Source organism: Furipterus horrens, unplaced genomic scaffold (genome assembly GCF_987537825.1).
Source record: "Furipterus horrens unplaced genomic scaffold, mFurHor1.1.pri manual_scaffold_2, whole genome shotgun sequence".
In the NCBI taxonomy this organism is placed as follows: Eukaryota; Metazoa; Chordata; class Mammalia; order Chiroptera; family Furipteridae; genus Furipterus; species Furipterus horrens.
This window is the reverse complement of record NW_028327172.1, coordinates 65,236,131-65,262,900: the sequence shown is the minus strand read 5'-3', so window position 1 is coordinate 65,262,900 and position 26,770 is coordinate 65,236,131. Positions and strand designations below refer to the sequence as shown.

General features: G+C 35.6%; 1 protein-coding gene across 2 annotated transcripts in view; it reads right to left on the bottom strand.

The window, feature by feature from the left end:
* Window positions 1–1,955: 1,955 nt before the first annotated feature.
* PGR (progesterone receptor) overlaps window positions 1,956–26,770 on the bottom strand; it is a 106,858-nt gene continuing 82,043 nt past the window's right edge. For both annotated transcript variants that reach the window (XM_090267832.1, XM_090267833.1), the window contains 4 exons: window positions 18,178–18,322; window positions 16,354–16,484; window positions 7,314–7,471; window positions 1,956–2,111 (listed from right to left, as the gene is read on the bottom strand). In XM_090267832.1, coding sequence (XP_090123958.1) covers window positions 1,956–2,111; window positions 7,314–7,471; window positions 16,354–16,484; window positions 18,178–18,322 — 590 coding nt within the window. The remainder of the gene's footprint in view (window positions 2,112–7,313; window positions 7,472–16,353; window positions 16,485–18,177; window positions 18,323–26,770) is intronic.

The window sequence follows — 26,770 nt, the reverse complement described above, 5'->3', positions numbered from 1 at the left end:
AAGGAAGAGTCCATTTTTATACTAATGTTGAGACTATTTGGAATGCTTAAATTAAACTCTTATTCAATGTTATAACCAAGAGTTATATAATATGCATATTATCTATGATATTTGCCACACAGATCTAATGAACCTAAGCCAAGCATCCTAGTTGGAGCTTGTTTTAATACCCATTTCAAATACCTTATGAGAATTCACTATTTATAGATATTCATAGCTAATTTTTTTTGACATTGAAGATATCATTAGTTAGAAACAATTAAGGTAATTATGCCAACTTTTAAAATCAGATGAAACCAATTTATCTTGTTTTAGGGGTCTTACTAGTATTCATTAAAATTATTCTACATTATTTTCCTTTTGCAAACTGCAAGTATTTATCAGTTGAAGGGAATGGGTAATTAAAAATGCATTAAGAAATCAAACCAGTGTTTTCTATATTGTTTTCAAAGTTAGTTAAATTTCTCATTAACAATTATGTATTAATTTGCATAAGATGGTATTTTTATTTGTAAGGTAATGTCTAATTTTTTAAAAAATTAGAAAAAGAATTGGGCCTACTACTTTCTCTGAGCTTTTACAAATTATATATGTATTGTATTATATATATGATCTATAATAAGCACATACATATGCCTAATATTAGTATAAATTACTTTATCTAGAATAACAAACAACGATTGGTTTCAACTGAATATAACGAGTGCTATGAATTTGGTTCTTTGTGTGTGTGTGTGTGTGTGTGTGTGTGTGTGTGTGTGTGTGTATCTCCTTAAAAAAATAGATCTCCAGTGACTCACTTCAGGAAAGAACCCTTGTTTTCTTAAAGAATATTTTCAGTTCATATGACAATGTGAATTGTGTGTTTTCTAGTTATTATAATTGGCTGCATTTCTTTAAGACAGTATCTAGTATTCCCTGAAGTATCTCTCTTAGAATTAGATCAAAGGCACTCAAAAAGTTTCAACCTGTGATTAGTTTATTATGCTTCACAGAGTAGAAAAAGAGAATAATACTTCTCTCTTTTTTTCTCTTCTCTCCCTCCTTCTTTTGCTTCTTTGATTTGAGAAGATGTTAGTAAGAAGCTCTGATCAGAGGAACATTTTACAATGAAGATATTATTATATCAGTGTTAAAGATGAGGAAATTGAGAATCAGTGAAGTTAAGTGGCTTTCCACATACCCTCAAATAAGGAGTGGAATTAGGCCACAAACTCTTCTGACTTTCTATTTCAATTCATAATACCTTATTAAAGGACAACTCTCAGAAAAGGTTAGTAAAAAACTACAAAACCCACAATACTGTTGTCATCATGATATGGCTCTACTTAATAACTTCTTTAGAGATTTATGTTTCCATTCTGGGAAACAGTTTTATAGATAAGCTCCTTTTCCCAGTTTGAGGAACATAAATCTATTTCAAAATGTTAAACTCTATCTCTCTCTCTATATTTTTGCATTTAAAAACTCTTGAAAATCTGATAAACATTATAAATTTCCATCTAATGAAAAATATATATACACTCATGTAGACAAAATTTTGCATACCACTTTAAAGGTCCACTTCTGTAAAAGTACTCAAGGAGACAAAGGGAGCTGCCTTGAAGGAACATGTATAACAGCTTTTTAGTATTATGTGTAAGATTTTCATCTAAATGGTATGAAATCATATGGATAAGATTAAGTTTACTTTAGCTATCAATTTTAGTACTTTCTCATTCTTGTAAACTCTTAAAGAAAATATGGGTCCACTAAAACACTTAAAAATTCTAATTACACTATATAAAGGAAAACAATTAAAATCTCAGAATTTTCTCTGACATGTATATAGTATGATATGATATGAATGTAAGGCTTTGAGAAGAACATTGCAAGAACTTGAGACCTCACAACCCTAACCCAAACAAAATCAGACATACCACAAAATTTAATTTTTAAAAAATTAAAAATAGCATTCACTTTTTATGAAAAAGAAGATGTTTCACCATCCCTGCCAAGATTTTGGGTAACTGTGCAGCAATAACTTCAGACATCATTTCTGGAAATTCAACACTCAGGGCCCGGGACTGGATAAAGGTATTCAAGCAGTACAGATGAAGTTGTTTGACAAGCTGTTGGTTTAACAAACAGGTAAGAAACATTAAGAAAAGTAATACATTCATAAACTATTCAAACATGGCAACTTATTTTTCTAATAATATAAATACTTGCCAAGGTCTTTTCTTCTTAACAAAGTGAAAATAACTCCCTCCAATGTCTAGAATATATGAACTATCATATACAATGGAATGGTGCAATAATACAAAAAAGATTTTTAAAAAATGAAAGTGATTCATAATCCCACAGGAAAACCAATCTGAACATTTTGGTGTGTTTTTTTCAAGTTTTTTTTTAATATATATACAATATACCCAGGTATGTGTGTGTGCGTATGTGTATATATATGTATGTGTGTATACACACACACACACACACACACATATAAAATGCATATATATTTTCAAAACTGCAATTATTTTATAAAGTTTATTTGTTAATATAGCTTCTTCATATCACATTATATTGACTCTTTCTACATCAATAAAACAACCCAGTATAACTTATTTCAATCTAAGTCTTATTTTTATCAATGTAATTCATGTCCATATTTTAAAAGTCAAATAATATTGTAAAATTTATAACAAACAAAAACAACAGCAACCAACTATACACCAAGAAACTGGGCAACCTGAAAGAAACAGAGAAATTCTTAGAAACTTAAAAGCTACCAAGAGTCAATAAGGAAGAAATAGAAAATCTAAATAGGCCATTTACTATTAATCAGATTGAGTTGGTAATCAAAAATCTCTCAATTAAGAAAAGCCCAGGATTAGATGGCTCCACTGGTGAATTTTACCAAACATTTAAAGAAAGGTTAACAGAAATACTTCTTAAACACTTCAAAAAAACTGAAGAGGAGGGAAGGCCACAATGCCACTGAATAGCCAAAGAAATCCTGAGAAAGAAAACAAATCAGGGGACATTACACTTCTAGACTTCAAGCTAATACAATAAAGTTACACGAATTAAACAGTGTGGTACTGGCATAAAAACAGACAAATAGACCAGTGGAATAAAATCAAGAGCCCACAAATAAACTCAAGCATTTACAAACAATTAACTAATATTTGACAAGGGAACCAAGAATACTCAATGGAGAAAAGGCAGTCTGTTCAACAAATGCTGCTGGGAACACTGAATAGTCACATGTAAAAGAATGAAACTTGACTCCTATTGTACACCACTCACAGAAATTAATTTGAAATTAATTAAAGACTTAAATGTAGGACTTGAAAGCATGAAACAAACTCCTAGTAGAAAACACAGGAAAAAAAGCTCGTTAACATGAGTCTTGGTAATGATTCCTTGGAAAGCACACTTAAAGCACAAGCAATAAAATAAAAAAAGAAAAAAAATTGGGACTACATCAAACTTAAAAGATTCTGCACAACAAAAGAAACCATCAACAAAGTGATGGGAAAAATATTTGAAAACCATATAATTAGTAAAAGGTTATTATCCAAAGTATATGAAGAACCCCTATAACTCAGTAGCAAAACAAGACAAAACACCTCAAATTATCCAATTAAAAACTGGGCAAAAGACCTGAATAGACATTTTTACAAAGAAGATACATACAAATGGCCAACAGGAACATAAAAAGACATCATTAGGAAAAGTAAACCACAATGAAATATCACCTTAAGCCTGTTAGAATGGCAATGATTAAAAAGATAACAAATGCTAGAATGGATGTGGAGAAAAGAGAACCCGTGTGCAATGTTGGTGGGATTGTAAATTGGTACAGCCTCTATGGAAAACAGTATGAAGGTTCCTCAAAAAGTTATATGTAGAACTATCCTATGATTCAATAATTCCACTTCTAGGAATATATCCACAGGAAACAAAAACACTAACTCAAAAAGATATCTGCATCCCCATGGTTACAGCACTATTATGTACAATAGTCAAGAAATGGGAACAACCTAAGTGTCCATCAATGGATGAATAGATAAAGAAGATGTGGTATATATGTAATATATTACAGAATGGAATATTATTTAGCCATAAAAAATGAGGAAATCCTATCATTTGTAACAACATGAATGAACCTTAAAGGCATTATGCTAAATGAAATTAGTCAGACAAAGACAAATACTATATGATCTCACTTATATGTGGAATCTAAGAAAGAAAAGAACCCACCAAACTCATAGAAAAAAAGATCAGATTGCTGGTTACCAGAGTGGGGAGATGGTGGGGGGAATTGGAGAAAGGTGGTGAAGAGATACAAACTTTTTTTACAGGATGAATACTAGGAATGTTATGTACAACATGATGACTATAGTTAACAGTGCTGTATGATCCATAGGAAAGTTAAGATAGTAAGAGTTCTCATCACAAGGAAAAATGTTTTTTCCTTTTATATATATATAGTGACTAAACATATTGTGGTAATCATTTCACAATATATGTAAATCAAACCATGATGCTGTACACCTTAAGCTTATATAGTGACATATGTCAATTATTTTTTAATAAGACTGAAAAACAAAACAAGTAAATAACCAAAAAGCAGCAGAAACAACAAAGCCCAGCAGTTTCCTTATGTACTTCTTCCCATCCATATTCCATCTCCCTAGATGCAACCAGTTTCAACTGTTTTAGCTCATGCCTTTAAATTTTATCTCTGTATTTCTAATTTGTTTTCCAAATTAGACATTGATTGAATTTCTATATGAAAAATGATGATTAAGTTTTCTTATTCTGCACGCCTTCATCTTACTTTCTTTACTCTCCATTCTCTTTATAGCTGTATCTCAATTTTTGGCTAAACAGTCTCTAGTATTTATATTATAAATATTTTTATTGTTTCCTTCTGTATTACATTTTCTTTCTCATATGACTTACTTTTATTATGCTAAAGCTTATCATCTTGTGTTTCCATTTGCTTCATTTTTTCTGTATTTATCACAAAGCCATAGTCAAATTCTCTTACAGAATTGTAAAACTCATGTCAATATATTCATACATACTAGTAATCTCTCAGTTTCCTCTTTTTCCAGGTACTGGACCCTAAAGCCCTATGCATTATTTCTCCATTCTAGATTAATTATTGCTTAACATAGATAATGTGCTGGGATATCCCTTTGTATCTCTGTTGGATTGAATCTTCTAATTCTTGGGCTTACCCTCAGTATTTTGTTGTAAGACATCATGTGGCTATCCTTCAGAAACACTGTATTTGAGGTAAGCAATATGAGACTTTGAATGTTTGAAAATACTTTTATGGTGCTATCCTACTTCTTTGATAGTTCAGCTGGGTATAAGATTCTTTGAAGATTTTCCTTTCGTTTAAAATTCTAAAGGCCTTGTGCCATTGTTTTCTGGTTTCCTGTATTGCAATTGAGAAGTCCAACATCTTTCTAATTCCTGAAAATTTATATGTGATTTGTTTCTTTTCTTATTGGTATATTTAAGTAAACTCTTTATTCCTGGCAGACTGAAATCATATAATAGTATGCCTTGGTTCATTGTGCTGTGCCTGTACATTTGGCCCTTGCATTTAGTTAACTCATATGCTTCAGTTTCAGCATTTCCTTTATGATTTCTTACCTAATTTCCTCTGCTTGATTTTACCTATTCTTTTTTCTGGAAATTCTTATTAATTGGAGACTAGAATTCCTTGGATTAATCCCCCGAATTTGCCACTTTATCACTATAATATTTCATATCTTTATTTTTTGTTATGTTTTTCTGGGAGTTTCCTGAAATTTATATTTCAGTCCTTCTTTTAAAATTTTAATTTCTGGTCTCCTATATTTAATTATCCAAAAGTATTTTCTTGCTCATTGTTAATTTTTTAATATTTTCTATTCTTGTTTCATGGACACAATATCTTTCTTATTTTTCTAAATATCTTAATTTTTTAAAAACTTTCTTCTGCTCTCTGCACTGATATTTTTTCTTTATGTTACCTTTTTGTTATTTTTTAAATTTTACTTTATGCTTTTTACTTTAGAGGCTTTACCTAAATGGATAATAATCATTGGATGTCTGTTTCTATTCAAGAGTAAAGTTGTAAATATGACCCAGGGCATGGATAACTTCTTTTATACCTTGACTGCCATTGAGCATGGTTTCTGAATATAGTAGCAAGAAAAGCTTGTATTTAATATGTTTTGACTAACCACATAAATCTTGTTTTAGTAATCCAGTTCTAGTGTTGAGCATTTCTAATATTTTTTCTTGTATAAGTAATACTACAGTGAATTTCCTCACACATGAGTCTTAAATATTTGCCTAATAACATTTAAGATAAATCCTAAAAAGTAAAAATTTGACAAGCATGCAAATTTAAAATTTTACTATATACTGCCAGATTGTTTATTAGTATTGTGTAGGGGTTCAGATACAGTCACCCTAGATATGCCTCTATGGTATGTGGAGAATTATGAGCTCAAGGCAACTGAGACTTTGTAGAGTCAAGAGAAACTTCTGCTGTCCTCACCCTTAACTACCTAGAAGAATTTAAATTATTGGCCTTGCCTATAATAAGAAATGATCAGATATAACCTTTTCGACCTATCTATATGGCAGGGAAATACTACTAATTATTGAACCTCTGCTCTTCTTTACTGTCGTTCAGTGAACTTCCTTCCCTCTAAAGCCCAAAAGAACCTTATCTTATCCTTGGCTCAGAATGCCATATACATCTCATTTTAACTTTCAGTCCCTGAGTATCTCATGTATGTGGTGCCTCTGATGCTTTCATGTGTGTGGGGTTCCCATATGTACATATGTAATTAACCTTAGTTACTTTCTCTTGTTATCTGTCTCATGTATATTTATTAGACTAGCCAAAACTATCTTGAAGGGTAAAGTTTCTTCCTCCTCAATTGTCATTAACTCACATTTCCATCCAAAATGCTATGAGTATTATTTTCCACAGCCATACTTTTGCTTTAATATAAATTTTCTTTAACTTAGCAAAAATAGTTTAAAATATATTCAGGAAAATGTATCACAATTCTTAGCAACAATTAGATTACCCTCAAATTATACATATACTAGTAAAAGGATATATTTGAGTGATCTACCTCAAAAATGAAAAAAATATAAATTCTGAGTAACATGATTCAAACACTGTTTTAAAATATAAGTACAAATATAAACTTGAGGAAATCATATGAGGTAAAATTGAGATTTAATATTTAAAAAGTTATAGAAATTCATAAAATAATCATTGATATTCTAGAAAACAAAATACTTACATCATGCAAGTTATCAAGAAACTTTGTAAGTTGGTAGAAGCGCTGTGAACTAGCGACAACCCCTTTTTGCCTCAAACCAATTGCCTTGATGAGCTCTCTAATATAGCTTGATCTCATTTCTTCAAACTGGCTTTGACTTCTTAGTCCTTCCAAAGGAACTGTAGAAAGACAATTACAAGTATAAATTACATTTAGAATGATAACACAAGCAGTTTATAATATACATTTTTAGCTGTATGATGATTTCTTTTGATATATAACTCTAGATATAAACACCTTAAATAAGAAATAGTGTTATTGATAGTTTTAGGACAGAAATTTCTAGTTCTCTAGAAAAATAGGATAAGAACAAGTAGGTAAGATAAAGAACATTTCAGCTTACCTATTTTGGAGCTGTGTCAACGTATTACACATTTAAATTAGAATTTTTTAAAAAGAGCACCTGATAGTATTCTACAATTTTGTCTCAATACTTGGTTTGATTTAGTTTACAACAGCATGTAATCTTTTTTCTTTCTTTCATTTTAACAAATACTTGGATTTCTCTGTTCAGTCTTATCTTTTATGGTTGAAAAAGGGGTGCTGTAATAATCTATCAGTAGGTAACCTTACAGGGCGATCTGATCATAAATTCCACACTGGGAAGATCATACATAGTGAGTAGTCATGACCAGGCCTATAACTTCCTTAGAGAAAGGTTTTTAAGCCATTGCTCTTGTGTGACTAGGTTAATATACCTTTGAAATGTTAGAAGTAATCTTCTTTATCAGGCCCCTTGGAAGGTATAACCACCCTTAAGAGAGCACATAATCTTAACTGTCCTGTAATCCAATCTCTGCCTTGCTTCTCCCACCTTCATGTAATCTTTCTTACTTTCCCTCCTTAATTCAAAATGCATAAAAGAAATGGCAAACTGTCATTCTCTAGAGGATTTGATATTTGCTTCCTGGCAATTGTCATCAGTTTGGCTTGAATAAACTCATACAATGGTCTATAGATTTAGATGTATCTATGTTGATTTCATATAAATCTCAAGTATTTCTCATTAAGATTATTCCTGGATAATTTATGTTTTTTTGCTGTCATTTTAACATTGTTCTTCATTAAATTTTCTAACTCGTTCTTGCTGATATGGGAGAAAACTATTGCTATTTGAATATTTCCCTTATATCCAGCCACTTGGTTATACTCTTTTTATTTTATTTTTTAACTTATATTTTAATTTTAAGTTTTTGGTTGATTATCTTTTCTTGTTATATAACACTGTATTCAAATAATATCTTCACTTTCCTCTTTCCAATACATTCATGTACCACATAGTAATATTTCTGAGACAGGATAGTAAGAAAGTAGGAAAATTCCTTTGCAAATGGAATAGGGAAACTGAGACAGGCACCTGAACACAATGGCTGAGCAATTTACAGCCAGATACCGAAGGTCACCAGGGCAGGAGGCCCCTAGTGCTTGGCAGGGGGCAAAACTGGGGAAGCAAAGACTTCACGCCCAGGGTAACCTTTCCTTCCCTGGCCTTTCCTCCCTGGAGTTACCGTCTAGGCCTCAGTTGTATTTCAGCTCCAGGTCCAGGAAAGCAGGTGGGCAACTCCAGGACAGACTGTAATGACTAAAGACCCCCTGTCCTGACACTGATTGGTCAGAGGAGACCATGATCCCAAAACAGCACACCTGGAGAACTGATGACTATTTGTCTGAAACCCTCCCCCGACACCTCCCCTAAGATTCTCACCTGCAAGAAAGAGATAAAAACCTTAAGACAAAGGACCCAGCTCTGTATGCTCTCTCTCTGGGGAGCAGCCTGTGCCATTTCCTTTCTTTCTTCCCCCTCGATGCCCCCCTCCTTTCTTCACAGGCATGAGTCTCATAAACTCTTAGGCAGTGGGCAGCTGGCCCCTTGTCCCAGGCTTATCTCCTGGACCAGTCTGAAGGCCCCTTTTCTCTGACTTCCTAGTCAGAGAACTAAGGCAGCCCAGCCCAGGCTCTCCTGCTGCTTGTTCTACAATATGGTAGGCCTTTCTCGCCACTCTTGGCAGGCCCAGTTTGTCCCTTGAGGACGTACTAATGAAACCCTTACTCATCCACTTTTGTCTTACTGATCTGTGATTCTTTATTGCATCAGTGAGAAGAAATGAGCTCCAGTAACATTTCCATCAATGGAGGGCATATACAATGATGATCCCTTAAGATTATAACAGAGCTGAGGAATTCCTATTCCTTAGTGCTGTTGTAGTGCAACACATTACAGAAATCTTACCACTGTGTTACAATTACTTTCAGTATTTAGTACAGTAACATGTACACAGGTTTGTAGCCCTAGGGGAACAGAATTCGTCATCCCAAAATATGTCTATTTGTCATAAGGATTATTATTTTAGGCTGGTTAATTTTAAGTAACAGCCCACATGCAAGAAACTCTGAAAACCCAGTAGGAGTTACCCTTTGTAAAAGATATTTCAATTTCTAAGGGACATCTCCAAAGGGTCTATCTTTCGCTCTGTACCAGGAAGAGTAGAGGACAACCTTAATTCTAGAAACTTTTATCAATGCAGAAGACAGTGACTTAACTTTGAATAACAATCTTAGCCTTGTTGACTCTGCTTTTCCTGGTAACCTCCCATGACTGACTCCCCCCACCATCATCTTCTTTTGTCTGTAGCTTAAGATGCTGACGATGGTGTTTAAGAGTGTGGCTTCATCTATTTTGATGTTACTCAGTTTTCCTGGGTCTCTCCCATGTATTCAGGAGGTATATGAGTTATTAAACTTTTGTTTTTCTTCTGTTAATCTGTCCTTTATTACAGGGGTGTCTCAGCCAAGAACCAAGAAGAGTAGAGGGAAAGTTATTTTGCCTCCCCTACAGAGCAGTACGCCATATCCCATACAGCTTAGGTGTGTTGTAGGCTATGCCGTCTCAGTTTGTGTAAGTACACTCTACAATGTTCACACATGACAAAATCACCCAATGTCCTTTTGAACAGGGTATGACTATAGTTGTAGCTCTTATTTCTGCTTCATGATTCAGTGCATTGTTCAGAACTTCCAAAACAATATTAAGTAATAATAGTGATGACAAATGTCCCTAATTTTTTTGCTGACTTTAATGGGAATGATGTTAACTGATAATTTAGATGTTTACCTCTGAAATCTTTAATTCACATATCTAGATCCTAGGCACAATTTTCTCATCTTAGGGCTAGATCTCCTATTTCCACTGCATTGTTAATTTACCTATATCTTTTTTCTTAAATCTGTTAGGTCCTGTTATCACTTGCCTGAGATGCCCTGGTTGATTTCTTTTTTTATTTTTTTAAATGTATTTCACTGTTCTCTCTTTCTAAATCTCTGGCAGTTTGGGTGTTGGACCTCCTTCTTGATTCTAATTTTTAACATTTTTTGGTGCCCTGCTTTTGAAACATTTTTCAACATGTTCTCCCAATGCCTCTACTAACTTTTAAATTCTGCAGGCATATATAATTTTAGTTTCCTAGGGCTCTTTCTTTTCTGTGTGTTATTCACTTTTCATAGTATCCAATTCTTAATTTCATGGGTATAATATGTTCTCTTATCTTTCTAAGGAGAAACGTTTTATTTTTCTCGAGTTTTTGTTTCCATGTTCCCTGTTTCCGCCAAGTACTTCTTCTTCTTTTTTTCTTTCCTGTTTTATCTTTGTCTTTAATGTCAAAAATCCCTCAGATGACTTGGTTGTTTATTTACATTCAAGGTTGAAAAACTAAAAACCTGATTGATTGTTATGTTTGAATGAGTAGTGCTTATAGATTGGGACTGTGAGGTTTAGTTCAGGGCAATCTGACTGAGTTATTTCAAAGAGAAATTCCTGTTATTAGCATATTTAGTTCTTTTTCTTTCTGGCTAAACAGATTCTGGAGAGAAGAACCTTTCATTCTCTCACCTAGAGGATATAAATTTGGAAGGCAATGTTCTGGGAGACAGGGGAAAGAAGTATGCTGTCTCAATATTTGGCATATAATAAAATCTGTTTTCAATATAGAAACCCTTGTCCTCAACAGTACCTGTGATTCACCAATACAGCTTTCCTCTGTTGTATCCTTTTCAGGGAATAAATTTATAATCTCTTTCTGAGTTGAAGAGAAACACTTGGCAGGGCTGGGTTATATATTTGGAAACAGATTTTCAACAAACTTATGTTTTTAACTCTACATTCACTCTCCTTTCAAAAAAACATTGTCACCAGCTGAAGAATATGCCAAAGGTTCAGTGATGTAAATAAAGGTCTTTTTAGGATTTTCTTCCTTCAAGCTTAGAATCCAACCTTCTTAGATATTCTAAATTGGTTCTGTTTGCTGGCTTACAAAACTTTATTGCTATTGATTTCTCTCTTATTCTCTTTTCATTTTTATTTTTAAAAATCCCACTACTAACATTTTAGTGTAGTTTTAGAGGGATCAATGGAAGAAAGTGTGTGTTCAACCTGCCATCATCCTGGAGAACTGTATTTTAGTTTTTAATGGCAAATGAGAGGCTTAAGTTCTTGTGTATCCAATCATCAAATTTTTCCTTTGCCAACTTTCTCATTGCATTTATTTTTTAAAAAGATATCCCTTATTTGAGATTTCAAAATTATTTATGTTACTTTAAATTTGTTTTTAACAATGTAAGTGTTCATATTTAACTCAATTATCTGGTATTTATTTTAGAATATAATTTCAACTAAATAGTCAAATGAATTTTTTAAAATACACTATTTTTCAATGACTTTTATTCCATATTCATTGATTTATGATGTTTCTATTATAGCATATGAAGTTCTAATACATATAAGACTTGACTATCAATTCAATGTATATATATTTTTTACACTGTTATAGTTATTGTAGCTTTCTAATTCGCACACTTGCTCCCAAATTTTTGTAGTGCTTCTCTATTTATTTCTTTCCTTTCCACTGCTCTAGTGACAGCAGAAGCATGTGTCAAAATATAGCCTCCATCTGCGTGGGCACCGAGTGATGACAATGAGCTGAGCTCTCCTGTTGATTTACATTAGACATGTAGTGGGGAAAATAAATACTTAGAATGTTTTTTTTGTTAAGCTACTTAGATTTTGGGCTTGTTTGGTGTTCAGCATAATGTAGCCTATCCATAAACATAGAATTATGTTAACGATAACTAATTTGGGAGATATGGGACTATCTATGACATAGCTGCTATCGAATTTGCTACTATCAAGAAGGGAAGGCAGAGGACTTCCGGCCAAGATGGAGGTGGGGACAGACACGCTGCGTCTCTCTCCACAACTAAGAAGGACTACAACTACCTCAAAACTAGAAACAACCAGAAGTTCCAGATAATCAAAGTACATGGAAGTCCAGTAAACAAGGATATAAAGAAGAAATACTCATCCAGACAGGTAGGGGGGGCAGAGAGAACACGGTGTGGTGGTGGCAGCAGCGACAGCAGCAGCAGGCCAGCGGGAAGTGCAGTTACATGTTTTAAAAAGTCAGGAGCCACACCTGGGGAGCATTCCCAGCTCCTCACCAGAGCAGCTCACTGTCCCAGCTCCAGGGAAAATCAAGCCTCATTGCTTTTGACTGTGCAAACCAGTGGGGGTTGAGATGGAGGCAGAAACTGCCAGTCTCTCAGCAGAGTCCACTTGTTTAAAGGGCCCCCACAGTCCTAGAACGTCAACAGACCAACCCACCCTGGAACAAAGGCCAGGACAGCAGCTAGAGGGATGCCAGTTCGGTGTGGAAGTGGGAGAAGTGCCTGGAAAGGGGGCGAGTGCTGGGCAAGCAGCATTGTTCCCTCTCAGACCCCTCCCCTGCATACAGTGCAACAACGTGGTAAAACAGGTCACCCATTACTGATGAATACCTAAGGCTCTGCCCCTCACAACGCAGGAGTGACAACTCTCCCTAGGACACAGAAGCAAACAAACACAGGAGACTTCCGGCCAAGAGGAAGGGTTAGAGTGACACGCTTCGTCTCCCTCCACAACTAAGAAGGAATACAACTACTGCAAAACCAGCAATAATGAGAAGTTCCAGAAAGTAAATGGAAATCCAATGTATGAAGTTGTAAAGAAGTGGTGCTCATCCGGACAGGTAGGAGGGGCGAATCTGGGGAGGAGAGGCCAAGCTGTGCTGTCTGCAGCAGCAGAAGTGATGGCAGCAGGACAGCGGTAAGCACAGACACCCATATTTAAGAGGAGGTGAGAAGCGCCTGGGGAGCACCCCTGGCTGCAGACCAGACCTCTCAGCTTGTGATTCCAAAGCCAGGGAAGGCAGACCCCCATTGCCTTGGACTGTGAGGCCCAGTGTGGGTGGGGATGGAGGAGGAGGCTCCCAGTCACTCAATGAAGATTGAACCCCCACCCCCGGAGAAAACGCCCAGTTGTGGCAAGTGCACAGGACTCCACCCCCTATAGCATAGGAGGTGTGACAGCTCTGCACAGGAAGCAAAGGTAAACACAAAACTGTTCAGGATGGCACAGATCATGATAGAGATCCCAGTGATGCAGCAGACCAGACAGCAAATTTCTAATCTAATGAAGAAGCGGATAGAAAATCTTTCTGAGGCACAGTTCAGAGCTTTACTTATAAAAGTGTTTACAGACCTAACAGCAGATCTCAAACAAGACAGGGAAGGAATGAAGGCTAGTCCTGCTGAAATGAACAAAAACACATACTAAACTAGTGGTGAGGGCAAGAAACCAGGGATCAAATCAACAAATCGGAACACAGGGAAGGAACAGTCAACCAGTGCAGAAAGAGGAAACGAAAAGTGAGGAAAATGAGGAGAGGCTCAGAAACCTATGGGACAGCTATAAGCGGGCCAACATCTGAATCATAGGGGTGCCAGAAGGAGAAGAAGATGAACTAGAAATGGAAAAATTATGTGGAAAATTAATGAAGCAGAACTTCCCTAACCTGGGGAAGGAAATAGGCTTACAGGTCCAGGAAGCACAGAGAGTTCCAAATAAACTGGACCCAGGGAGAACCACACCAATACACATTATAATCAAAATGTCAAAAATTAAGGATAAAGAGAGAATCTTAAAAGCAGCAAGAGAGATGAAGAGAACTACATACAAAGGGGTCCCAGTAATACTGTCAACTGATTTCTCAAAAGAAATTCTGCAGGCAAGAAGGGACTGGCAAGAAATATTCAAAGTAATGAAAAGCAAAAACCTACAACCATGATTACTCTATCCAGTGAAGCTGTCATTCAGAATAGAAGGGCAAAGAAAGTGCTTCCAGGACAAAGTAAAACTGAAGGAGCTCATCAGATTCACAACACTGTTATACGAAATGTTAAAGGGACTTGTTTAGGAGAAAGAGGATGAAAACTATGAATATTAAAATGAAAACTGTATCACAACAACCAACAACAGAAGGTAGGGAACTGAAACAAAGGCAAACTAAGTAGGCAACGAGAGTGGGAAAAGAATTATAGTTATGGGGAACATCATGGGGGGAGGCCAGCTGGGAGTGGGAAGTGGGGAAAGGGAGGGAGATGGTGCAGGAATTAAGAAGCATAGTAGGACGGAGTGTAGTAGATAGGATGATGTTGAGAAGAACTATATGCACAACCAATGGGCATGGACTGAGGGTGGCAGACAACCGGAGGGAGGGATGTCACTGGGTGGAGGGGAAGAAGGGGAAAAGAAATCAGGACAACTGTAACAGCATAATCAATAAAGCATATTAAAAAAAAAAAAAAAGAAGAAGATGGGAGGGCAGAAGTTAACTGCTGCCGTAACATTAAATTATGCCATTTGACTCTCTTGGCCAGTCTCATATCAACACCCTCAGTCCACTTTACGTACTCTATCCAATAAGGCTGGAAGGTCTTTACTCCAAATAGGGGCTGCCAGAGGAAAATAAGGCTGTGGATCCTAAATTGGTCCCTGTCTTTGCAGTGATTTCATGAGGAAAACTTCCTTTTAATGGGTTTAGCTTTTTTGCTTTTCCTCCTAATGTGTATCCCCCACTGCCTACCATTTGATATTTGTGCCACTAGGGAGAAGTTCCTGCAAAGATTTTGCTGAGAAAGACCCTTGGCTAACCTTCTACCTAGGACCTTAGCTCTCTGTTATTCTCTTTCAGATTACTATGAGTGAAGGAAGGATGAATTCAGACATTCAAGGGCTAAGCTTACCTGTGCATGGAAAGGGCACAGAAAAGGGTAAACAAAAAGTAAAGCACTTTTAAAAATGTTCCCACCCAGACCCTTGGGGATTCACTGACACAGAGATGCATGTATCCTTTGTGTGGGAAAAAAAAAAAAAAAAGAAAGTGCCCCTACCTTCTGGTGACCAATGCTATGTTTTATAATATACCTTTTTTATCTTCTGATTATTCAGCTCGGGTGCATTTCCCAGGCCTTCTTGCAATTAAGGTAGGCCATGGAAAGTGGGTGGAAATGACACATGACACTTCCAGGTTTCCCCTCCAAGCCTTTTCTTACTCAGTGTTCATCTTCTAGTCAGTTTCAGTGGAAGGCTCCAAGCTGCTAGGAAAGGATGGAGTTCCTGTAGGAAAGGAGCCTGGTTTTTCTTTCTAACCCACTGGACTATGACCGTGAGTGATAAACTGCTGTTGTGTTATGCTGCTGTTCTCTGTAGTTATTTGTTATAACAGCTAACACAGAGAACAGTTCCAAACAAAACTGTATGATTTATATGGTAAATCCTTTGTGGATTGGGATAGGAAGATGAATTGTTTGTGTTTATGCAATATTAATTAGTTTATAATAACCTAATAACCTAAATATGTGAACATAAAAAAGTCATTTAGTTGTGTTTTATTTAAAAAAAGAAAAGAAACTGGCTGAATTGACAGGTTATTTTAGTATTATGTGATAGGTGAAACCTGAGAAATGTGAAGGAGTTTTATTAATGTCTATGAGAGTATAGCAGGTGTTTCTCCTTTGTAGTTACAACAGAAGATTAATACCTCATGTATAATCATATGATTATACAGTTGTTGAGACTTTTCTAATGAACTAAAAATTAAGAAAGTAAATAAATTAAGTTACTTGTACTCACTTGTATTAAGAAGTAGCAATACTTTCATACAGAGGAACTCTTCCTGGCTAACCTGCAGCTTCACAAACTCCTGTGGAATCTGCCACATGGTGAGGCATAATGAATAGAATGATGATTCCTTCATCCGTTGTCTTCCATCACACACAACATCCACAAAAAAAAGCAACAGGAGAAACACACACATACATACACAGTATGTTAGCCAGTTTATGTAATTAATCTACAATATGAGATTTAGTAATTACCTTATTTATTATTGAAAATGACTTTTCATAAACTCAATATTAAACATCTAAGTTTTTTCACAATACTAAATTTTTGAGATTAAGAAATTTTAAAGTTATAAAATCATATTAAATACACATTTGCCAAAGTTAATATTTTGCTTTTTTATCATCACAGTTTAGAAACATAAACCAAGTAGTTGTAGGAGTCAAAAAAAGTGGAGTAAGGAATGTTCAGGAAATAATTTATTTACTGATGGGTCTTTTTCTGTGAAAAAATATATATGAAATTTTGTGTGCAATGCAATAGGAGAATAGATTTACTTCACAGAAATTAGAGTAAAGAATGTTAAGTGTGTTCAGAGCATTCAGTGTAGAATAATTACACTGTGAACTATTCTAGGGGAAATATATGGTGATATAAGAAAGGAACATTAGGAAGAATGAAATAATTGACAAAAATCAAACTCTAATTCTGAAGGTTGAGGATATAATTAAAAACTATTTTCTCAACCATGTGCTGTTTTATAATATTCACATTAGTCAAATGAAGCTATTGGGAATAATGATTTTGACTCAAAAGAGTGAAGATTAATCCTGACTGCCACCCAGATTCTTTGGCATGTTAAGCAGTTTTTCTGAACCTCAGTGTCCTGAGCTGTAAAATGAAGGATATTGATTCCTTTTCAATTTCAAGGGATTGTAGATCAAAATATTTTTTAAATTATCTATAAACAGTTAAGATTTATACAGGTATAATATAATTCTGAGTCAGCTTTCACTTTTAAAAAAGTATATTTCCATGAAATGATCTTATTTAAAGGTTATATGTAGAAAATTAATCACAGTAATTTAAATATAATCAAGCAAATTGAACTATTTATCTTTCACTTTTACAAAATAAATTCCCAGTGTAGTTTTTCCTCTAAACAGAGATATTTCTACCTTTTAAAGCTAAGTCAACACTTTCAAGCAAATTGCTTATAATTTACCTCTTTATCTTCATTGGTATTAAGGTATGAACTTTTAATTTGATAAATAAACATTTGATTTTGTCTTTTAAGTATATTTCTTGATAGGTTCTTGAAGTTTAAAAAATTGGTTTTCAAACAACTACTATATATTGAAACAAAAGGAAAACTCCAAGTATCAAATTAACTGATAAAATGATATAATTTTATTAATATTATCAAATTAAGTTGAACTGATATAAGGTAATGTCAATTGATATGAGGTAATTTGGAGAAACCTTTCAGGAAAACTATTACTTAGCACACTATGAATGATTATCTATTGAAATGTAATTTTCTGTTTTTTTAAAATATTTTATTTATTTTTAGAGAGAGGTGAAGGAACAGAGAGAGATATCAATGTGCAAGAGATACATCAATTGGTTGCCTTTCACACACCCCAAATTGGGGACCCGGCCCACAACCCAAGCATGTGCCCTGACTGGGAATTGAACCACGGACCTCTCAGTATCGCAGGCTGGCACTCAATCCACTAAGCCACATCAGCCAGGGCTGAAATGTAATTTTTAATATTATCCTACATATACACTTGAGATATAAAGAACAACAAAAGTCAAGTTACTACTTACTCATTTAATATTAGATCAGGTGCAAAATATAGCATCTTCCCACTGACATGTTTATAGGATCTCCACCCTAGTCCAAACACCATTAAGCTCATCCAAGAATATTGGATGAGAGTTATTTGGTCATCAATGTGTAAGTTTCTAAAACCTACAAAACAAATTAAAAAATAAAATGATTACAAAAATCGCTTATGTCAAAATGTTGAAAATACATAGAAATTTGAAAATAAATATAAGTAGAGTAATATTTTAAACTTCAATACATTTTACATTAAAAATAAAAAAAAGTAACAATAATAAATCTTAGAAAATTAAAAAGAAGCAGTGATTTTTGAAATCATTAAAATTAGTCACTGTGATTTAACACTTCTGGGAATTCATTAATTGAATTAATTGTAGATCACTCACTCATGCAATGTGCATTTATTGAGAACCATTTGTGTACTGGGCATTATGTTAAAATGCTGGGGTTACAAAGATGGATAAGACACAATCCTTGCCCTTAAAAGAATCTCCCAAGTCTAAAGGAGAAACAAGCTCATAAGTACAGTGACAGAGAAGGTTACAGTGAGTACACCAGGCAATTGGAAGATCAGGAAAAACACACTAAAAGAGAAGGAAATAATGCCCAGGCATTATATAATCAATTTCTTGAAGAAGCTTAATTCTTTAAGACTTAAACATAAACTGGTTTAATTTATAAAACCACTGTTTTCAATTGTGCTATATCTAACTTCTCTTTAACATCCTTTAATTATGTGTTGGGTAGATCCCATAGCTCTCTGGTCACTTCTGTTTCTTTGAAACAGTCCAGTCTTATTTTAAACTCTCAGGTGGCTTATGATCTTTGGTGACTGTGTGTGTGTATGAATGTTCTGGTCTTTCACACCTTCACAACCTCCCTTGTTTAGGCCTTTCTCTGATATTGCTGGTAGAGGGAGGATAACAGGGAAAGAGCAAATGACATAAATGATCAAAGTCTTCTTTCCATCTCTTTCCAATTCTCCTGCCTTCTTGGGGGAAGATCACCAGCTCAGTACTGATGCATTAAAAGGAGGGAGAGACAGACAGATAAGTTTGGAGATAGAGGCTGAGGTCACATTATGGATAGTCTTTATATCTATTAAGGAGCAATGACAGGAACATAGCTTAATTTATATTATGGATGGTCCTTGATAGCTACATGGAGGATTACTCCAGGGAATAGGTTTGGAGTTAGGCAAATAATTTGGGAGTTATTGGCAAAGTCCAGGTGAGAGATGATAATAACCTGATAAATGTCAAACAGTAGAATTAGACAGGGCAGAGTGCATTAAAGAAATAAAGAGTAAAATCAAAGAAATTTAGCAAGTGATTGTATATATGTAAGAGAAGGAAGTTGCAAATAGATTTTTCAATATTTTACTTGAATGATGCATGATGGTAACAGCATTAATATGATAAAATAAAGAAGGAGAAACAGGCTACAAAAAAAAAAAGTATGTTTTGGATGTGTTTGAGGGCCTCTGGATTGTCCAGGTAATAGTTGAACATATAGATTAGAATAATGAAGACATATCTGAGCTAGAAATATAAATTTAGAAATGATTAGTATTTGAGTGTAGCTGAAAAAATGAGAGTGGATGAAATCTTTTATTATAGATATAGAGAAAAACAAATGTTTTGGAACATCAACCACTTTACATAAACTTATTTAGTAACATCTGTTCCCTAAGAATCCACTGAAGTCCACCTACAAGTGACCATTTTAAAATATAAAACCAAAGAAAACTTAATTTCTTAGATCTCAAAGGCAAAAGACATTTACTTTCTGATTTTGTTAATCAACTCAAGGTTGGTGGCAGAAAAGGCTATCTTCTTTCCATACACTCCAGATAGTCCCATCTTCACATGAATAGTAGGAATAGTATATACATTTCATATATATGAAATATACCAACAAATATTTATTTGTCAAATATGTGTTCAGAATATATTTCATATGTTATTAGAGGTATATAACAAGTTACTATTTCATATAACATAGAAAGTTAGGTTCAATTAATAAGATGTATTAAAACATTAACATATTTTTCATTATCATCTGCACTGATAGATTTTTTTATCTGTACCTTTCTAAGTTTATTATAATATAAAAAGCAAATCTTCCTGAAGTAACTTAAATCTTATGAAATTACAACTATTTATAGCAGAAAGTGTACTCTTTCCATTTAACAGAATGAAATATAACTCAGAGCTTTATTTACTTCATCTTTTAGGGAGCTTATCTGTGATAAATGTAACATGTTAAATTGATTTGAACATGCCTGGTCCAGAAGTGCAATTTTTTCCCAATTAACTGTAATATGACTCATTACTTTATACTGAAACAAAGATGGGAACACTGAGATCAAATTCCCATTGATGATAACGATCAGGTAAACTCAGGACATTTGAGATGATGATCAAAATGAAAACCTTCACATAAAGAAGTGATGGATGATCCCTAATTGTGTTTAACAAATTGTAAAGAAAAATACCCTCTCCTTTTATGTGACTTGACCTAATAACTTTTGACAAAAACCCTGTTACAAGCTGTCCAATTGTTAATGCTTAAAAAAAAGTTTTTAAAAGAATACAGTAAAGAGTACAGTATGACTTGCTAGGTTCTCTTATTTTCCAGAGTTCGGATAAATTATATAGGTTTTCTTCTGTAGAAACTGTCATGTATTGAAATAGTAAATCTACAACAAAGGCAGAGCATTAAATACCTTAACATTTTCTGACACAAAGTATGAACTTTGACGAGCACAAAAGAGCTTCAGCACAAAAAGTGTAATCACTAACATATTTGATGACATTAAGATAAGAACAAAGACTTCATGTTTAATGGTCTAAGGCAGCATAGTTCTTTTCATACCAAAGGCATAATTTAAATTTCTATAAATAATTTTTAAACGCCTATTTGGGATAAAGCATTATGCTTGGAACTAGGCCTAAAGATTGGAAAGATGCTGCCTCAGTCTTTAAGACTGATGAGACAGACAAAAGAAGTAGAATGTAATTATAACTCAGAGTGATAGTGGTTTGGTTGACAAAGGCAAGCGTTATATGGGAGAGCAAGGTGCCTTTGACTTAGTCTGGGAAGGCCCAGGGAAATCTTCCTCGGGGGAAATAACAGGTGATTACATGCCTGAAGGTAAATTAAGGACCAGCCAGGGGAAGATGTAGGGGAAGAGAAGGGCCTGCAGGTAGGGAGAATATTAGGAGCAAAAGAAAGGAAACTGAGCAAAGAGCATTGTGGGAACTGAATCTTAAGAGTTCTTTAAAGAGGGAGAGAGAGAGATAACATTGCAAATTCAGGAGTCAGATCACAGAAGGGCCTTGGGTGATAAGAATTTTGAATTTTTTTCTGAAAAGGAAAGGGAATACTATAATTTAATTATAATTGTTTTAGATGATTTTGGAGGCAGAATAGAGGATTGTTTGTTGACAGTGTGAAACTGTGGTAATAGGCTCAATTGTCTGTCGGGGGTGGGTACAGCAGAAATCTAGGAAAAAATTATGAGGACCTAAAGTTAGTCAGGGCAGTAGCAGTGGAAGTAGCATGTATAATGAATTACATAGTGACTAAGTGAGAGAATTTGATAACTCTATTAGGAGGTGACCAAGAAAAGTGAGCTGAGGGATACACCCAAGATTCTATCTCAGGTGCCATTTCAATATACAGAATATGCTTTTAGGCTTATGGATTGAGTTTATGCTGATTTGGAAGTTCAACCTGGTGGAAATGTATAAGTAGTTGAAACACATGGTTCAGGTAGAGGGCCTGGGTTGATACTATATATTTAGGAGTCATCAGAATATAATGGTTGTTGAAGACAGGCTATGAATAAGTTCATTCACACCATGTAAAATGAGAAACTAATGGTGTAAGTGGAAGAATGAATCTATACAGGAAATAGAAAATATGTAGATTGAGAGAAAAGTATGTACCTCAAAGGGAAGCAATGAATACCAAAGGAAGAGTGTCAGCAAGAAATGGTTTTTATCATTTTATCAATGGCTTTAAGAGGCATGTCAAAAATAGTAAGGACTGACAGTATTTATTTGATTTGATAATAAGTTTGTTAACATTAGCAAAAATAATTTCAGTGGAATAAGATGTTACAAAAATCATTTTCAAAAGTCTTCATAAAGTATTATTAAAGCCTAACTTTACTTCTTATAAGCTAATCTCATTTCCTTCCCATCAATTTTTTAGGGGGAAGTAATTTGATTTATTCATTTTATTTGCAAAGAAAGGAAAAAAATCCTTTGTCTCATATACAATGGCTGTCGCTGACTCAGAAGGTATTTTGACATGTTTCAAAGGCAGAAAATGAGGCAAGGGACTGATTCGGTTTTCTGATGCTGATGACTGCAAGTAGTCTGGCTGAGACCAAGAAATATTTATTCAAAAATGCAGTGTTTAAAAATGACAAAGCATTGAACTGAATAGATTTTTCACCAAATAAATAAAAGAATCAAGACAAAATTTCCAAAGCCTACCCTGACTTGTAAGACTGCTTGATCAGCCCATAACTTATGCTTCTAAATTTATTTTCTGCTACTCTCTCCAATATACATTTATTGTCAATGTTTTTAAAAATATTTTGGTGATAAAATCCCCAGGAGGCTAGTATTTATTGCAGTCATGTTTGAGATACCATATGCAAAAATGTATTTTCTCAATCAGCACTATTAAAAACATTGTAATATTTTTTATGTTACTAAGGAACCCTCACAATTAAAAAATTGGGAACCATTCTTATGCTAGTTTAATTCATTATTCACCTAACGTAACTAATGCATTTCCTATTTCACATCATCAGCCATACTATTCCTCCTATCTGGAATGCTTTCTCTTCTTATCATAAGTTATTAAAGTCTCATTTCTCTTTGAAGGTACAATTTAACTGATGCCTTGTCTCAAACCTTCTCTAATCCCCAAGGTCAAAACTGTTCTTCTGTCCCCATTTTCTTTGTATCTTATGTCACTTTCACAATAGTTGTCTGGGTATCTTATCTATCACATTGGATTGTAAGTTCCTTAACAGAAAAAAATGTCTTGTTTATTTTTTTAAATTTTGCAAATATTGTTTTGCTTTACTCTCCAAATAAGAAAATGTTACCCATTGATGTTACAGCAAAACATCTATGGAAAATCATTCATATATAAATGCAATTTGTCAGATGCAATGTATCCACACAAGCCATTTATAAGTGTGCTGTCATGAGACTAAAGCATCTTTCAAGTCTCCATTAAATAGTGACAAGAGAAAAATTCTAAGAAGTCTTAAATTAAATCACACAGGGCCAGAAGTGAGAGAAAGAAATGAGGGTAATAAACTCATTAGCAGCTGCAGGCCAACTAACAGACTGCTCACACTCCTGAATGTATGTTGGAGCTCTGAATCAACTTCCAGGTGGCTATTTAAAAAGTAACCAGACACCACCTCCCCTGCTTATGCAATAATTTTCAAGACTGTTGCACACAACCAATCGAAAGTGGTAAGCCTCTCTTAAAGGACTGTATACCTAAGCATGAGCTGCCCTACTTCAAGCTTTCTTGCCCTCCTCCTTATCTGTTGCCAGTGTAAATTCTTTCAAAAACAACTTACATCTTTCTTCCGGAAAATGTAATGTATGATAGAGCCCATCCATTCTAGGATGGAGGACATGTCTTCTCTGTCGAGCACTGATGTTGGCATTTAGCCTTCATGCGTCAGGACCTGGTTCTTTTCTGGCTAGCTTTGGCTAAATAAACCCTTTCTTTTTAGAAGTGGTTTTGGCTGTCAAAGTTTTTGTTTCTTTGTTTAACAATAGAAACAAAGCTGTCTCTTAAATATTAAGAGAGATGTTAGATAAACTGGGATTGTCCTAACAGGTTCAAGAAAACAGAAGAGCTAGACTGAAAGTAAATGAGGAAGTCATAACCTGGCAATAAGAATCCTCTGAGAGACCTGCAGATATGCCTCAGGGCCTGCATGCATGTGGTCACCTTTTCATGATTATCATTCTAGATCTGATCTCAATCTGACCAAAATACATTTTCTTATTGTGAAAGAATGACCTAAATTTCTAACATATTTTCCTAGCAGTATCTCTTTTTTTTTTGTACTTAAAATAAGTAAACAGACATCCTGTTGTGTTAGTCGTCGGCAGCCGTCCGTCTCGAGAGACTATGGTGTAGCTTCTTAAGAGTCTATCTGCACCGCTGAGAACGGCTGTGCAGTCCGACTCGGGAGTGACACGGTATCTGTCTCCTCCCGTGTTGAATCGACATCTTGCGATGACGCTGGAGTGTCCTCTCCAGTGAAGCTGAAGCTACAGAGCCTGGGCAGGGTGATATGGAGGGTCTGCTGTTGCCCATGCAGCAGACCCCCCCTCTCTTCGCAGCTGAAGGGTCCAAGGGAAAGACGGAGTCAATACAGCTTGGCTTCAGGTGCGCCGCAGGAGTTGCCGGTGTTGACTACAATGTCAAACCGCCTTAGGGACTCCGGCTCCGGATTTTCTGTTGGGGTTTACTCCCTTAGCCTTTCCCCTGAAGAGGTATGCCGCAAGGCAGCGGAGGTTTTTTGGAGTCAGAGTTTTCGTTCTCTGATGTGCCCTGACTGGAAGATCGAACCAGCGACACTTAGCTCGCAGGCCGACGCTCAATCCGCTGAGCCAAACCAGCCAGGGCTTGTGTTAGTAAACTTCCTTTAACAAAAGTACATTGTTCACAGAGCAACAACACATGAGTGAATGGAGATTCAAACAGAGTCAAGATGGCAGAGAGACAAAAGGCTACAGGAAATTGAGATACTGCTATTAAAGGGTTCACACACTTAATCACTCTCTCCAAGTTCTAAGGCAGGGGCAGCATTTCTGTATTGTATAGGAGAAATTAAATTGACTAACTTTAAGGTGAGGGCTGGAGGGGCAGAATCAGGAGAACTGTTAGGAGACAGAAGCACTGGCAGGCACCGTTGCTCTTTCGCTGAACTCCGCTCCCACCCAGCTGACCCTGTGAAGGTTGGCACAAAATTTGTCTCTGTCCATTAACCTAACACCATTTGCCCAACCTGCACCATTTCCCAGCCCTGGCGTCTCCTTGAGACACTGCTCTACTTAACCTGCTCACCCAGTCAGAGCATCTTCCAGTGGCCTGCAAACCCAACACAAGTATCAGCCAGCCTCATATAGCACTACAGACTTTTCCCAAAGGCTCACCTCATTCAAGTAGCAGCTGACCTCAACTTGCATTGTAGTTCTCACCAAATGCCTCCAAGCTGGCACAAGTGACAGCCAGTCTCAGCTTGCAAGTAAGCTCCAACTAAGCAGCCCCAAGACTGGTACAAGTAGCTGCCAGACTTAGCTTACATGGTAGCTTCTCCTAACCCCTCCAACCCTGGCACAAGCAGCAGCCAATTGCAGATCATGTCTTAACTCCTACCAAGCAGACCCAAACTCAGCAAAAGCAACAGCTGACTTTGGTCCCCCAAAATAGCCCCTGACAAGGTACTCCAGACTCTACACACACATAGGCTGACTTGAGACTGCACCAGAGCCCCACTCAAGCAGCTACACAACTGACTCAGCAGAACGTCAATCATGGCTGGCACTAGAGCTCTGCTAAAGTGACTCCCACTTCCTGGAGTCAGCTCCTGCACAACAGCTCATCCAATGTAGTCATAGCCAGCAGACAGAAATTCTCACCCATTAATGTGCCAGCAGCAGTCAAGCCCAATTATAACAGGAGGGCATGAACAACCCACACAGAAAGCACACCTTGAGTACCTGGCTCAGGTGACCAGGGGGAATCACACTAATGGACCCCACAGGACACCTTCTATATAAGACCATTCTTTCAAGCCTGGGAGATGTAGCACACCTTCCAATACAAAGAAATAACCACACCAAATCAGGCAAAATGAGGAGAAAAACATGTTCCAAATGAAAGAATAGGACAAAACTCTAGAAAAAAAGAACTAAACAAAATGAGACAAGCAATATACCAGGTAAAGAGTTCAAAAAATTGGTAATAAAGATGTTCAAAGAACTCAAGAAAATAGATGAACTCAGTGAGAAATGCAACAAAGAGATAGACAATATAAAAAATAATGAATTAGAAATGAAAAACAACTGAATTGAAAAAGACAGTTGAGAGGATCAATAGTAGATTAGATGAACCAGAAGACAGAATCAGTGATACAGAATTTAAAAATTGCAAAAAGAAAAATAAAGATAGTTTAAGGGACCCCTGGCACAACAACAAGTTACCAACACTCACATCTTAGGGGTCCCAAAAGAAGAGAGAAAGAAAGGTATTGAAACCTATTTTAAGTGATAATGCCTGAAAAATTTCCTAAATTGGTGAAGAAAATAGACATATAGCACAAATCCAGGAAGCACAGAGAGTTCCAAGCAAGATAAAGTCAAAGAGTCCGATACCAAGACATCACCATTAAAATACAAAGTGTTAAACACAAAGAGAGAATCATAATGGTAGCAAGGGAAAAGCAGCTAGTTACATACGTGGGAGCTCCCACGTGGCTGTTAGCTGATTTTCAACAGAAACTTTGATGGCCAG